The sequence below is a fragment of the Notamacropus eugenii genome, chromosome 2 (assembly GCF_028372415.1).
Source record: "Notamacropus eugenii isolate mMacEug1 chromosome 2, mMacEug1.pri_v2, whole genome shotgun sequence".
Taxonomy (NCBI): Eukaryota; Metazoa; Chordata; class Mammalia; order Diprotodontia; family Macropodidae; genus Notamacropus; species Notamacropus eugenii.
This window is the reverse complement of record NC_092873.1, coordinates 269,525,699-269,541,635: the sequence shown is the minus strand read 5'-3', so window position 1 is coordinate 269,541,635 and position 15,937 is coordinate 269,525,699. Positions and strand designations below refer to the sequence as shown.

Sequence of the window (15,937 nt, the reverse complement as noted above, 5' to 3'; positions counted from 1 at the left end):
ACCCACCTGTTCCCATATCTTCTCTCTTCCAGGTTGAACTCACCAGTCTATCTGTTTTCTTCCCTCTCTCTCTTTTTCTTTCTTTTTCTCTCTCTTACATACATACATAAAAATATTAATTGCTGATACTTAAATAGCCGATTTTACAATCTGCAAACCACCTTATGTACATATAATGTCATTTGAGCTTCACATGGCTCTTTGAGGGAGATGGTGTACATGGTGTCCCAATTTACAGATGAGGAAACAGACTTAAAGAGGTTACCTTGCCTACAATTACATAGCTGCTCAGAGGAAAAACTCAACCCAATTCTTTCTAGTTCAAGTCCAGCACTCTAGTCATTATGTCATACATACACACACACACACACACACACACACACATACACATACATACACATATGCATGTGCGCACGCACACACCCCTCTAAAATTCAACAAAATATTGTCCTTTATAAAACAAACTCCTTATTGTTCAAATGAAAAAATCTCTAATTGCATACACAAAGAAGTTTTACTCAATCTGTCTTCCTTTAGGAGCATTTAAACGCCACCTTCCTCGAACACCATCAATGGGGACTATGTCATCTGCTGATGAGCTGAATGAAAGAGAACTACCTTCTCCTCTTGAGACTGGTATTGTAGTTTATTTGACCCAGTTTTAGTTAGCTAGATTAATTTTAAGCCACATTATATGGTGATGAATAAGACTTTTGAAATCTTAATATGAAAATGGTGGTACTTTGGCATATTTGTGCCAAATATTAATCATTTCAGTAGCTCACATTTGCAAAGGTATTTTATATTTTACAGAAAGTTTTCCTCAGAGCATCCTCATTAGGTGTAGATAGTATACAGGACATTGTCCTCAGTGAAACTGTGACTTGCCCAAGGTCACACATCTCGTAAGTGATAGAGGTAGGTTTACTTAATCCAGGTCTCAAGAGGCTTTTCGTTATAGCTCACACTGTCCTTCACCAGGAAGGATGATTTTAAAATAATGTAGTAACTAGACCTCAAATGTGGTGTGACAAATATTTTAACCAAATAAACCCTAAGACTTTATCATAAATAATTATTGCACGATGTATAGGATAGAGATATAATGCTAGAGCGGAAGTTCTGTTTTCGTCAAAGTAATAATGCATAGCATTTAACAATTAAAGCAGTCCTATTCAATGGCAACAATTCAGAACTCTGCATCAATGAAGTGTGATTCTTGTTAGAGAAACTAGCACAGGTGAAAAAATTAGAAAACATTGGGGGAGCAAGGACTTGGTGACCAAGTTTGCTTCGTATCTGTTCATTTGATTGAACCCAATGCATTACAAACCTGAGGGCCAAACCTGCTTTGACATCAATTTAAGAAGATTTTAGATATTTCTAGAACATGAGGAGTTAGAGATGAAAGGAACCTTAGACAGCATCTAATTGGATGGTAAGGAAACTAAGGCCTATAGATGGGGAAGCAGTCTTATACAAGATGACACAGTATTAACAGAGGTAGGATTTGACTCCAAAATGATTTTTAGTTTTGGACATTCACATCAGTAGGAACTTTCCTGTCCCAAAAACAAGTTAATTAATGACCCTGCCCATGTGGGCCTATATTAGATATTTGGTTTGTTAGTGATGACGATGATGATGATGACACTATGACCTTTGCTTGAAGGAGCTCAGCTTGCCTTTTCTAAGGATAAAAATAAATACATGCCTTAAACTGTGAAGCAAGAGAAGGAAAAGATATACTACCATATTATAATTAAACTGAGAAGTGATGATTGGTGTCCTCTTGGAAGGCCTGTGTTCATTAAGAATAGGACTCATTGTGCAAAGGAGGAAATTAATGCGTATGTGGATCTGAAGAACGTAAGGTGAATCCGTAGGACTAAGTTCCTCATAACAATCTTTAGTCTTTTAGTTGATCTTACCTTAAAATTCTTGTGTTGGTGTGGTGATTTAAAAAAATGGGGGGAGTCCATCAGGTATAAGGACCGTGTTTATTATGATAGCGCTACTTTGTCAGAAGTATTGAAAAGTGCCAAGAGGTTAAGATCATCCTAAAGGTCCTAAAGACCAATCATATGTTTTCTGACCGATATTTTAATAACTATTGCTTTAAGATCAACATAATTGTAGTGTAACGAATTATTCTTAAGAAGTATTATAGGAAACTGGCCTCACATTATAAAAACTAGAAATACCTTTGCAAATGTACTTGTAAGGAGTCTAATTTTGTTGTTTGCTTTAAGGTCTTGCCAGTCTAAGTTAATTGCATGTTGTAATATTACCATCATTTTTAAAAGATAAATTTTGGCAAATGAGCCTATTTTAAAATCAAATAATATCACCCTAGAAATATTAATCAATCATTTAATTTTCTTTCAAGCCTCAAGTGAACATCTAGCTGAAATTAGTCCTGGACCATTTAGAAATGTCATCAAGTCCAAAGCTGCTCTTAGCCATAGGTTTCGGAAGCTAAGGACGCCCTCCAAATGTAAGGAATGTGACACCTTAGTTATATTCCCGGGGGCAGAGTGTATGGAGGTAAGAAATACCAGGAAATAATACAACTTTGCATTGTTTTCTTAAATGTTTTTAAAGATGTAGTATAGTAATTGCTCACTGTTTTTCATATTCAGTACTCCAGTAATAATTGACGGGCTAAATATCTAAACTGAATAATTACTGGGTAATGCAAAAGCACTTGGATATTTCAGTTATTTGGGTCCATGATCTCATTGATGGGAGTTCTCTCTCTGCTGGTTAGGATTATAATCCTTTTCCCCTTCTCATTCTATGTGATTGTTTCCCTTCTCATGTGTTTCCGTCCCTCCTGACAGGGGCTTTCTGTCACTTCTCTCCTCTCTTGCTGACTCGCCCCCTTTTCTGGTAAATGCACATAATTCATTGACCTAGCACTGGCCCCTCTTCATACCTGCTGTGCATCTCTCCATTGCTCTTCGCACGATCCCTCAGAGTGGGTTGTTGTTCTTTATGTGGGTAGCTCTGTAGTATTATTGGAAACACTCTGCTGTTTGGAAGATGAGCCTTTGCTTTAGGAAGATGATTGGAATCTTTGAAAGTAATGCATTGTTTCCAAAATCATTCCAAAGCATTCATTTCCTTATATTCGTTTTGGTTGCTGTTCAGTTGTGTCAGTCATGTCTGTCTGACTCTTTGTGATCCTGTTTGGGTTTTCTTGGCAAAGATACTGGAATAGTTTGTCACTGCTTTCTCTAGCTCGATTTTAGATGAGGAAACTGAAGCAAACAAGGGTAAGTGATTTGTCCAGCATCACACAGCTAGTAAGTGTCAGAAGACAGATTAGAACTCAGGAGGGTCAGTCTTTCTTACCCCATGCCTGGCACTGTATCCACAGAAGGGGGACTTCAGTAGGGGGAAAAGGAGGCAAACTTAGGTTTCCAACATTCTTGTCATTAGACTTCCTGTTTAGTCAGTCAGCAGGCCTTTATTAAGCTCTGCTCCATGACAGGCACTGTGCTAAATGTTGATGATACAAAGAAGGGGGAAAAAAAGCTCAAGGAGCCTGCAGTCTAATGGGGTGAGGGGATGGGGAGCAGTGAGTCAACATGCAAACAATACAAGTAAGATCTATACAGGACATGTGAGGGGTGTCTGAGAGGGAAGGTGCCAAGATTGAGGAGGACTGGGAAAAACTTCTTGGCAGAAGGTGCATCTTTAGTGGAGATTTGAAGAAAGAGGAGCAGGGGGCAGAGACAAGGAGGGAGAGAGATGGTTGATGCAGTGTCATGTGTGAAAGAGACCAGGATGTTACAGGATGGCAGAGTAGGTGAAGGGAGTAAGGTGAAAGAAGACTGGAAAGCTAAGAGGGGAGCAGGTTATAAAGTCCTTTGAAAGGACTGAGGATTTTATATTTAATACTAGAGGTAATAGGGAGATGACATGATCAGACATGGTCTTTAAGATCGTTTTGATAGCTGAGTGGAGGATGGACTGGAATGAGGAGAGATGAGTCTGGAGAACCAACCAGAAGGCAACAGTCCAAGCCTTAGGTGATGAAGCCCTGCACCAAGGTGGCAAGTGTCAGCAGAGAAAAGGAAACATGTAGGAGAGATGTTATGAAGGTAGAAATGACAAGATGTGACAACTGCTGGATAGAGAGGATGAGAGTGAAGATGTGAGGTGTTCACCTGAGTTGTGAGCCTGGATGACTAGGAAGTTAGGGAAATGGTGAGGATTAGGAAAAGGAAAATAAATTCAGTTTCAGACATGTTTAAAATGTTTACCGGCCATCCAATCTGAGATTGTGTCTGCCACATATCCAGTGTAAAGTGTGCAACCAGGATTTGGTGCCATGAGACTAAAATTCAGGAGAGACCTTCAGGCTAGATACAAGGATTTGGAAGTCATCTTCATGAATAGTTAAACCTATGGGAGACAATAAGATTACCCAGAAAGTATAGGAGGAAGAGAAGAGGATCCAGGATGTTGCCTTGGGAGCACTCACAATTACAGGATATAATATGAACAGTGATCCATCAAAGAGGGTGGAGAAGGAATGGTCACATAGGTGGTGGGAGAACCAGGAGAGAATAACATTCTTAGAGAGGAGAGACTAGCCAAGAATGAGAAGAAGGTTAATAGTGTCAAATGTAGCAGAGAGGTCAAGACAGATTAGAACTGAGAAAAGCCCCCCAGACTTTGCAGTTGAGATCCATGCTAACTTTGGAGAGAAGAATTTTCAGATTCTAGAATGCAAAGGCTTTCATAAATGAGAGAATGAGGAAAAGAAAGCAATGAATGATAGATAACTTTGTTCAGGGAGTTTGGCCAAGAAGCGATTGAATGATATTTGAAGGGATAGCAGGGCCAAGTGTATGGTTTTTTAAGGCTGGAGGGAGACCTGGGTGTGCCCAAAGGCAGTAGGAAATGATAAGAGATAGTCGATAGAGGCTGAAAGTAGGGAGAGGTGAGAAATGATGGACAGAGCAATCTGCTAGAGTACACTGGATGAACGGGATCAAGGGCATATGTGGGGGGGTCAGCATTGTCAAGGAGTAGAGCTGGGGGATGGTGTAAAAGAGCTTTGAGATGAAGAGAAAGGGAAATGAAAGACCTGTAACCTTAGTTTTCTCAGTAAAACAAGAGGCAGGATCTTTAAGCTGAGAGAACAAGGTAGTATGTAAGAGACTTAAAGAGAGAAGGGAATGTCTGGATTAGCTTCTTTGGGAGTGAGATAAGAAACCAGTTAGGCAGGTTAAAAGAATGTGCCTTGCCTGAAGTAAAGCCCAAGTTGAAGTGGGATAATAGGATTTCATAGTGCACTTGGTCAGCATGTCTTCCTTCAGTTTGTCAGTCCCTTGGGAGTGTTAGTGGAAATGGATGTCCAGAGTAATCTAGGATTGGTGTTTAGCAGTGGAGGAGCAGTTCGACCAAGGCAATGAGAGATTCCAGAACAAATATTTAGTGTGAAATTGATTCTGATAAGTAATTAATTGCATAAGGAAATCCTCAGAAGTAGAGGGACTGAGAGCCCTTCATGACTATGAAGAATAAGCCTAGGAGTGGTGAGGGAGAGATGGAATAATGGGAAGCTTTGGTCACATGGAAGAACGTCTGAGTTTTGGGTAAAGGAATTAGAACTGGTGTGTAATCATCCTCAGATGTAGCTAGAATGGCGTAAATGAGTAGCTGTTCAGGAAATTTAGGCATTGAGAGGTTAGGAAGTTTGAGAGAGCATCCAAATGGACATTGATGTGCCCCAGCTTAAGGGCAGGAATGGGGGAGAAAAGTCGGGCACCAAACTCCTTGAGATGTACAGAACAGCCATTGTGATTTGAAAAGGGTAGATAGAACATGTTAATGCAATGAATTTCAAAAGAGGAGAGGCCTCTTTAGTGATGGTAGCAATGAGAAAGTCTGAAAGCATCAGTGGGGAGCATGGAGTATTCCAGTGCCCTCTCAAGGCACAATGAGTCAGGAAGGTAACAGCCAGTGCTGGAGATAGTGACCAAGGACATAATAATACTTTCTGGAGGAAGCTAAATTTTGGAGCCAGTGGATGGAAGGAGTGTAAGAAGAGGGATGAAAATGAAGCAGAATTTATTCTCTGTGGAACAGAAAGCCCAAAGGAAGGAGGCAGAGGGAGATTGGGACATGGGCAGGGATAGGTTAGAGGAGGTTGGGCATCATGAGTTAGTAATGCCAGGGACAGAAAGAATAACATGATGGGAACTAGTTAGTCATGGAAGCCATGGTGGGTGGCAGATGAAATATACTGTCACAGGTTTGGAAGTGTGTTACTGCTAGACAAGATTGAGGGGCACAGGGCCTTGGTCTGGTCTTCCAGGCTGTCTGGACAAGAAGATAGAGCTTGGCCCATTCCTCCCTGCTTTCCACTCCCCAAAACCTGCTATTTGGGTAGTGAGCCCTTTGCAGATATCCTTTCATTTAGCAGCAGCCGCCTTTTGTCTCGTGGTGTGGCAGCAAGAGCCATGACCTAGAGCCCTGCCAGTGGTCACTTAGGTTCTTGTCTTGCCTGTGATATTTTTTAAAATGTTTTCCCCCAAATTTACTTATTTGTTTTCAATTTTCAGCAATCACTTCCATAAGTTTTAAATTTTCTCCCCATCCCTCCCCAAGATAGCATGCAAACTGATATGAACTCTACACATACATTCTTATTAAGCACATTTTCACATTAGTCATGTTTGCCTGTGACGTTTTTTAAAAATCTAAGAAAAGGTGAATTCTGCCTAGATGGGTTCAGTTTACCTTGGGACACTCCCACACCTCCACCTTCAACCCAACCTGTGCATTACTGACACTGGCTGTATGACCCTGAGTATGTTACTTAGCCTCTCAGTAAAGATCTCACAAGTAAACTTGATGTTTGTAGACAATTTAGCTTTTGTTTCTGCATTTGTTAATTTTTTTTATGACTAATAAATCACTCTACAAAATCTCCTTTCTCCTAGTGCTCCCTTGTGTGCCATAAAGCATGTTTGGAAACATTAACCATCCAATGTGGGCACCAGAGACTTCATGGCAAATTACATCTATTTGGTGGAGAATTTGCTCTGGCTGCTAAAAATGCCCCTGATGGCATCCCCTTCATCATTAAAAAATGTATTTCAGAAATTGAGAAGAGAGCCTTGCATGTGAAGGTATATTTTAAGTTTGGTTACTTAAAATTTTAAACCATAAACAGATTTTTTTTTTTTAGTAAGCATTGAAAAGGTTTTGTTATGAGAAAACTGTCTTTAAAATATTATGTAACCAATATTCATTTTTCTAACAAATATTATCTTATGTAGGTTTACATTACTTAATATTTTCCAAAATGTCCATTTGAAATATTTATTTCCTGGTGAAATCATCATATTGAAGTTCTTGTACCAAAGGAAATTTTTCTGCTTACTCTTTCCCTCTTTTTTTAAGGGCATCTATCGGATGAATGGTGTTAAACTAAGAGTCGAAAAACTCTGCCAGTCCTTTGAAAATGGAAAAGATTTAGTAGAATTATCGGAACTCTGTGAACATGATATCAGCAATGTTCTTAAGTTATATCTTAGTAAGGTAAAAGACTTACCACTTGAAATTTGCTTTAAATTGCAGCAAGAATCTCTAGCTGTCTTTGTTATGAGGAAACTATTCTTTAATCATTCCTTACAATAACTAACACTACAATCACTTTTTGCTGGTACAGTATATTGTCTGTAGTATACAAAGTACCTTTCCACACTTGAAAGTCACCAGTTCAGCTCATCAACTCCAGTTAAATGAGTAACAGGGAATTATAAGAACTTCCAGCAGCTAGGAGTCACAGATTCCCAATTTCCTTGCAAATTTGAAAAAGACCCCGGAGGACCTGGAATCAGATGATCATTGAATTGTAATCAGAGGACATGGAATCAGATTCTGCCTCTACTTCTTCCTCTGGCTGGGACCATGGCCAAATTATTTTACCTTTATTGACTTCAGTTTCTTCCATAGCAAGCTGAGGGGCTTGGACTAAATAATTCATAAGGTTCCTGATTTGTAGATAGATGCAGCTGGCAGTATAGTGGTTAGAGGACCTGGGCCTACTGTCAGGAAGATCTGATTGGAATCTGGCCTCAGACATTTAGTTGTGTGACCCTTGGCATACCATTTAATCTCTTCCTGCCTCAATTTCCTCAACTGTAAGATGGGAGTAATGATGATAAAACCTACTGCCCAGAGTTGTTCTAAGGATCAAATGAGATCCTACTTATCAAAAAGATTAATGAAGTGCCTGACACGTAGTAAGTGAACAGTAAATACTTATTCCTTCATTCCCCTTCCTGGATCTTTTGGTCTGGGCAGTTCCCCAGAAGTGACTCAGTGAGGAGGAAGCTATACTGAGTATTTGAAAAAGGAAAAAGAGCTACATTCTTTGCAGTACTGGGAGTATCAAAGAACCAGAATTTCACTATAATTCTTATTATTGAACCAGAGAGTCCACAGTGCTCAAAATGCCTGTGGGTCCTGTGGGTCAGTCGGTGGAAGAAAATTCCATGCACAAGATAAATAATAAAGTTTCGAGGGGAGCTTTTTCTTTTGGCTCCCTCCTATGGAACTGGAGTTTTGTTTCTCAGTTGGCTAAAGAAGATGTGTCCCGGAGCTAGTTAGTTGCAGAGCCAGGGTGTGGCCCCTGATCTCTTGCCTCCCAGGGTATTCCACTAGTATTCCCTTTGGAAAAACTCTTCTTTCACCCTCATTCTTCAGCTTATACACAGTAAGATTCTGGAGACTTCATTTCCACTCCTCATACACTAATAAGATAAAGTCATAAACCAGCATGAGTCGATGAGGCTGCAGTGGATTTATCCAGATCCTACCTGTCCTTCAAGGCACCATTTGGGTAACACCTGAGATTCCTCCAGCTGCAGATACCTTCAGTTGCTTACTGCCAGCCTAACTCTCATAACTCTTTGCCCTTTTCAGAAGGCACTTAGCATACTGTCCCATATATTATAGTCCATATTAGGAGCAGAGGAGAAGCATTGAGAGATCAGAGCCTCATTTTTTATCCCCACGACATCTAGTTCAGTGTTTTGCCAATTAGGTGTTCATTAAATGCTGAATGAATTAAAGTTAAAGCAGAAGTTTGCGTAGTGTTCTAAGACTTTAATCTCTTTAAAGAAAAAATGCTAAGCTATATGATGATAATCAGGGAAAAAAACAGATAGTGTAATGTGCAGGCTGGCATTCTTAATGTTTTTTATTCCTTTTAGTTACCAGAACCCTTATTTTTGTTTCGTCTTTACAATGAGCTTATTGCTGTTGCCAAAGAGATCCAGAATGTAAATGAAGACTCAAGACAGGCAAGCCCTGAAGCTTTGGGTGCTGAACTAAATAAAATCCTGAAGAAAATCAAAGCTCTTCTAAAAAAACTTCCTGTTCCAAACTATAATACTATTAAGTACCTTATCGGCCATCTTAATAGGTGAGAGCTTTACCTTAAAGAATATCTCCTTTCTTATGAATAGGTAATAGGCAAATATGGAATTGGATGTGGTGGTTTGTTTTGTTTTGTTTTGAAATGGAATTGCCTTCAGTTCCTCCAGAGAAGTAGCCCGGAGCAGAAGAAGTAATCTTGATGGATGTGGATTTAGGGTCTTCTTTTTTCATCTAATAACTTGAAAAAACTGTAGCTTCCCCTTCTTCACCACAATTCCTACTATGTAAGTCTTGTGCTGGCGTATAGTTGGTAGTGCGGAATCCTACTCACATCTGGGGAGGTGATAAAGAAGGATATCTGAATACAACTTCATCATTACAAATCTTTCCCAACTTCTTAAGTCCAAAAGAAAGCCTACCAGACTTGACAGCTCCCTCCCCTGTTTTCCTCTCCAGGGTGGTCCAAAGGGCTGAAGAAAACAAGATGCCAGCTAGTAATCTGGGGATAATATTTGGACCAACTCTGATCAGGCCTCGGCAGATGGAGGCCAAGGTTTCCCTTTCCTCACTGGTGGACTGCACTCTTCAGGCTCGATTTGTGGAGCTTCTTATAGCTTATTATGAAAAGATTTTTGATGTGTCTCTGCAACCACTCTCAGCTTCTCCTGCCAGTGTAATCCCCACCATTGAGCCCCAAAAGCCCGGGTCATGTCTTGCTTCAAAGGAAGTGAGTGGTGCCAAATGTTGAATTCTGCCTGAGCCTTGTGGAGTTTGCATGAGTGAATGTCAGCTCTTTGACCCATTTCATACAGTGTGTTTACTTTTTTAACTTATGTTTTTAATCCTATTCCATCAATAGGGCATCCTACTTCCTCATAATGAAAGTACAATTTCAGAAAGGGCTACATCATTTGAAGGATCAAATAACCATAAAAATGCCCTAGAAGGAGCTGATGCATCTGTGTTGGGTGAGTAACTATTTGCAAAACTAGCTGGATGATAGTGATCATAGTGGGTACTGATGTACAAGAGGACTGCAAAGTTAGAAAGGACCTCTTACTGCCTGAGAAGGGATTCTAAATCTGTTCCTTGAAGTAATAAGGAGCCACTAGTGTTTTTTGAGTAAGGGGAAGAGATGGTCAGACTGTCTTGTAGAAAATCATATTTTTCCCGGTAGGATAAAGTGGGGTAGACCAGATGGGCTGCTGAAATCATAAAGGGGAAGTGACATGACTGATGTAACCAAGGGAGTTAGCTGTGTGTGGCAGAAGAAGAGGCTGCCTATATTGGAGAGAAGTGGCTGCAGGAACAGGAAGCTTTTGGAGAGTGAGATACATCAGGATCTTTTTTCTGCTCAGCCTCTCCAAGCACTTCTACTGATCCTTCATAAACCAGGCTCTAGGCACTTCGCCATTTTGGTCAGGAGCACTTGAGTTTCAATCTCTGAGTCCTTCCTACACTGGGGCTCCCAGAACTGTCTCAGGCTTCAGCCAGGAGATGACCAGAGCAGGCTAGACCAGCCCTTCTCTTCTCTACATAAAGTGCTGGACTTGGAGTCAGGAAGTCTTGAGTTCAAATCCTGCTTGAGACACAAACTGTATGGCAAGTAACTTCAGGTCTCTACACCTTGGTTATCTCTTTGAGAAAATGGGGATAACTAGCCTAGCTTCTACCTGTCAGGGTCATTGTAAGGCCCAAATGAGATATTTGTAAAATCTTTTACAAACCTGAAAGTACTTTATAAGTGATAACTATATTGTTACTCTTATATTGTTATATTTGTGTCTTATGAACATTTATCAGCCAACAAGTACTTACTAAGCACTTATGTGCTAGGCACTGGGGATATATGTGTAGTTATTCCTTCCACATCACAGCAGGGAGGAGTGCAGCACCCCTTCAATCTCAAAAATCAGCATAAAATTTTTTTGCCTTTCCTTCTTACCAGAAAAGTCTGAATTTTTTATTTTTCTTTTATGGGGTGTTTAAAATACCTTACTGTAAAGTTTGGGTTAAGTATTTGGTCACAAGCTCTGTGTCATATGCAGCTTCTTAAAAAATTCACATTTAATTTCTTACGCTGACCTGCAATATACTGAAATCACAGTGGGGAAACTCTCAGTGTCAAAGGGATAACTGTATAAAGAACAAACAGATTGTTGCATTCACAGATTTTACATTCTGACTGGGAGAGATGGCAAGTACCAGTACAGAAAGAGACACAGCATAAACACAACATTAAATACAGATGTAGACAAGTTGGGAGTTAGAGCAAGAGCTCTAATGGTTGGGGTCAGGAAATGTTTCTTGTGATGGTGCCTGAGCTGGATCTTCAAAGAAGAGGAGTTTGGAGGGCCTTCTAGCTGTGAGGGACAGCCACTGGGAAGGCCCAGACATGGCCTAGTTTGGCTGAAGCAGAGTAATCACAGAACAGCTGGCATCTATGTGGCACCTACTATGTGCCAGGTGCTGTTCTCTGTGCTTCACCATTATTATTTCATTTGCTCCTCACCAGAGCCTTGGCAGGTAGGTACTGCTATTGTCCTCATTGTACAGTCATGGAAACTTCCACAGAAAGAGGTGAAGTGGCTTGCCCAAGTCAGGTAACTGTGCCACCAGCTGTCTAATGAGTGTGAGAGGGAGAGGCATGTCCAGAGAGGTTGAGAAGCTAAGGTAAGGCCAGGTTCTAAAGGGGTTTAATAGGTAACTACTAGAGTCTGTTTGATTCCCCCAGGCAAAGGGGAGCCCCTGCCATTGATTGAGTAAGGGAAGTCTTATGGTGAGATGTCATTAATTAAGGAAAATCACTTTGACCACAGTTTGAGAGACAGATTGGAGTGGAAAGAAGCAGGGAGACTATTGAGAAGGCTATTGCAGTAGTCCAGGTGAAAGGTGTTAAGGGCCTGAACTAAGGTGGTAGCTGCAGATAGAGAGAAGGGGTCAGATTGAAGAGATGTTTGGAAGCAGAAGCCCAGATTTGGCAACTCACCATATATGAGAGGGAGAGGAGTCCAGATAATGCCAAGATGACAGACTTGGAGCACTGGAAGGATGGGGAAGAAAGGAGGGTTTAGGGCAAAAGATAATGAGCTTAGTTTTAGTTTTGTTGGGTACGAAATTTCTCTGTGACATCAAGCTTAAAATGTCCTATAGGTATTTGATGAGCATAGGGAGAGGTAGAATAGTAATAGATTATGTTTATATAGGGAAAGCCCGAAGAGAAGTGTCAGAGAAGTGAAAAATTACCATTTATGGCTGAAGTGTGAAAGAAAGGAACAGATGTAGGAAAGGGCTGGAGGGAAGAAATGGACATAAAAGGAAGAAGATGATGATGATGATGAGCTAGGTGAGCACTAAACCAGTTTTTAGAAGTTTGCCTTTTATTAAGAAATGTTATGTCCAGCTGAGAAATTCTCTTGAGAGCAGCCTAACAAAAAGTAGTACTTGTAGAAATTCTTTTTTTAGAGGTTTAAATAGCCAGGCACTGAAAGAACTAGGCTGATTTATCAATAAAATGATGTAGTACACCACCATCTTCAGTGTTCTCTCTTATCATTTCTGGAAAAGCCCCATGTTGTTGGTACTGGAGTTCTTGAGCATTTTTACTATTGCTGTCCCTGGTTATTTCCTTATATTAGTACATATTTGTGATTGGAAATCTTCATCTCTGACCAGTAATTGGTCATTTATATTACTCCATCTAATCATTTCCTTTTTAAGCAAAAGGAAAAGTGAGGGAGCTAAATTATGGTAGAAATCAGTACGTCTGACAAACCGGTTAGTTTAAGCAAGTTAAAGTCTAGGGTAAGGACTTGTGTTGTCACTCAGTTATGTTCTGCCTCAAGATTTTTACTGGAACTTAATGATAGTGAGAAAGCCTACGTTATTTTTTTTCCTCGCAAATGTTCATTTATCCAGAAATTATGTCAGGGGAAGTAGTAACAAGGGTAATAAGTTCTTTCTCCAATATTTTCTGTGCTGGAATAAGCTTAAGGATCTTTATGAATCTGTCTTCTCTCTATGAGCATAAATAGATGTCCCTACAATTTAATGTGTTCATATTGAGATTGTGTGATAATGGAAATTAATGTCCATTTATTACTTCTTTCAGAAAATGCTGTATCTTCGGTTTTTGATGAAACTGAATCCTATCCCTTCAAGAATGAAGATCATTTTAAAGTTGACAATCGTTTAAATGTAAAATGTAATCCAGTAACCTTGAGATCACCGAGGATAAAGACATCAGCTAGACCTGTGAGTCTGCCTGTAGATCGATTCCTTCTTCCAGACTTTTTAAATGAGAACAATTCAAAATTAAATTCAGACAAATTTGGCAGGAGTTTAACTAATGAAGAAATGTCTGAACCAAAATCTTTTCCTAACTCATCCTCTAGACTTTCTTGTTATGACCTCAAAACTTGGGACAAACCAGTTAGACAATATGATAGAAGTTCAAGGACTAGAGTGATTATGCCCAGTACACTCCAGGAAAATAGAGAACCAGAGAGCGGTGCTGCTTGTGTTTTATCTCTCATTTCTGATAACCCTCCATTCAATGCCATGCAACTCAGCCAGCCAGATATGGTGCCAGTGAAAGTGGTAAAAGGAATTACAGAAGACTGCTCTTTGGATTCTAATCGTCCTGCTGCTTTCAGGGCACGGAGAACTTTGCAGCCCCCACCAGGGACATTTTATATGCCACCTCCCAACAATAAGGTAAAGGGAAATGGAAAAAGTTTTCCAGAAACTTATAGGGCAGCACCTGTTAGTGTCAATCAAGAAAATACTGTGAATTTTGTTGTGAACTCAGATTCACCTGGACAGCAGGTAAATCAACCCAAAGCTATCCGTGAGGAACTTCATTCATCTGATGTGAAACCAGTGTGCCAGAGACTAAGACCAAAACGGATTCAAGACTTAGAGCAAAGAGAAGCACAGTTTGTATAGGACTGCCAAATCTTGTGTTTTATTTTTATTTTTGGTTGAGAGATAATAGGAATGTTGTAGGAAATCTGTCCATAATAGGGTGATGAGGAAAGGTTGATTATCTTCATTGGGACCACTTTTGTGCCATATTTGAGTTATTGTTATAGGCATCATTTTAAAAGTTCTACTGGAAGGGTATTATGAACTAAAATGAAACTGTGGGTTTTTTTTTTTAGTTTAGTAAGTTGTTTTGGTTTTTTAGAGCAAAGAGAAGCACAGTTTATGTAGGTTTGCCAAATGTTGCTTTTTATTTTTAGTTGAGAGGTAATAGGAATGTTGTAGGAAATCTGTCCATAGTAGAGTAATAAGGAAAGGTTGAGTGTCTTCATTGGGACCACTTTTGTGCCATATATGAATAATTTTTATAGGCATCATTTTGAAAATTAGACTGGAAGGGAAATGAAGTTGACTCTTTTTTTGTTTGTTTATTTAATAAGTTGATTTTTTTTTTTTTTACTATGAGAGTCGTTGAAATGTATCTCCAATTAAATGCTTGAGCTAATAGGTGCAATTGTAAAAGCTTCAGTTTCTGAAGTGGATCTTAAGAGCTTGTTTGTTTGGGAAAAAATATTATTTCCTTGTGTAAAGCTTAAAACTACTTAGTATAAATTATGTGGTTTTAAAACAGCCTGACAATTTAGATTCTTGTGCTTTTTTATATAAAAGCTTCAGTTTTCCAGTTGTGCATTTCCATGTTTTTCTCCATAATAGATTATCTGATGGCCAAATTGGCTTATCATTGTATTATATGTATTTTTATGCTTATATTTTCATTTGTTGCCAATTTTCATGTGTCGTCACTTTAATCGTACCAAGAAGATGCACTTAGTAAACTGCAAAGGTAGAAGGGATGACAGTATGTGCGTGGTGGAGGGCAGAAAATGACCAGGCAGGAGAAGCATGATCCCCATGTAATTTAGAGGTATAGCTTCTCCCAGGCATGGTTTTAGGAGGATCTTTTTGAGGGAAAAGGCCACCAAGATGAAGAAGCATGGTCTCCAGGAACTGAAACTAAGTGCAATACCTCCTTCATGGCATGCTCTTTCTAGTCTCTTCAGATGTTGGAGCAGCAACATTGACCTGTTGGAATTGGGGATGGTACTAGAATTCCCAGTTTTGGAGGTCATTGACCCTCCTGTTTATGTTTTTCTTAGTTTTTTCTAAACTTGAGTATACAATATGGGTCAAAATAAACAGAATGTCTTCATTTGGTATATGCATCTGATATACACCTTATATTAGATGTTTTTATGCAATCATGTTACAACTGCTAAACACAATAAACATTAACTTTTTAACCTATTTAAACGACTCATGATTTTTTATATTAACCTATCTCAAGAATTTGTCACCTTTTAACTTAGGGATTTAGGGCCTCTAAGTTTTCACCATATGTTTTGTGATGAATACTTGGGATTCATGCCTTTCTGGAATATAACACTAAAGATGGATGGGGGAGATTTTGTTTATAATAATTTTTGTTAACTTGGATCTGATAATTCATCTATGTTGGGAAGTTCTAGATAGAAACTGCTACCAGGGA

At 39.4% G+C, this 15,937-nt stretch overlaps 1 protein-coding gene across 3 annotated transcripts in view; it reads left to right on the top strand.

Annotated features, from left to right (window-relative positions):
* Positions 1 to 15,696, top strand: part of LOC140527256 (rho GTPase-activating protein 29-like) — an 82,844-nt gene extending 67,148 nt beyond the window's left edge. For all 3 annotated transcript variants that reach the window (XM_072644059.1, XM_072644057.1, XM_072644060.1), the window contains exons 15-22: positions 538 to 636; positions 2,390 to 2,547; positions 6,963 to 7,151; positions 7,426 to 7,563; positions 9,243 to 9,454; positions 9,865 to 10,135; positions 10,268 to 10,376; positions 13,520 to 15,696. In XM_072644059.1, the coding sequence (XP_072500160.1) occupies positions 538 to 636; positions 2,390 to 2,547; positions 6,963 to 7,151; positions 7,426 to 7,563; positions 9,243 to 9,454; positions 9,865 to 10,135; positions 10,268 to 10,376; positions 13,520 to 14,355 (2,012 nt within the window). In that variant the 3' untranslated portion in view covers positions 14,356 to 15,696. The remainder of the gene's footprint in view (positions 1 to 537; positions 637 to 2,389; positions 2,548 to 6,962; positions 7,152 to 7,425; positions 7,564 to 9,242; positions 9,455 to 9,864; positions 10,136 to 10,267; positions 10,377 to 13,519) is intronic.
* The last annotated feature ends 241 nt before the right edge of the window (positions 15,697 to 15,937 follow it).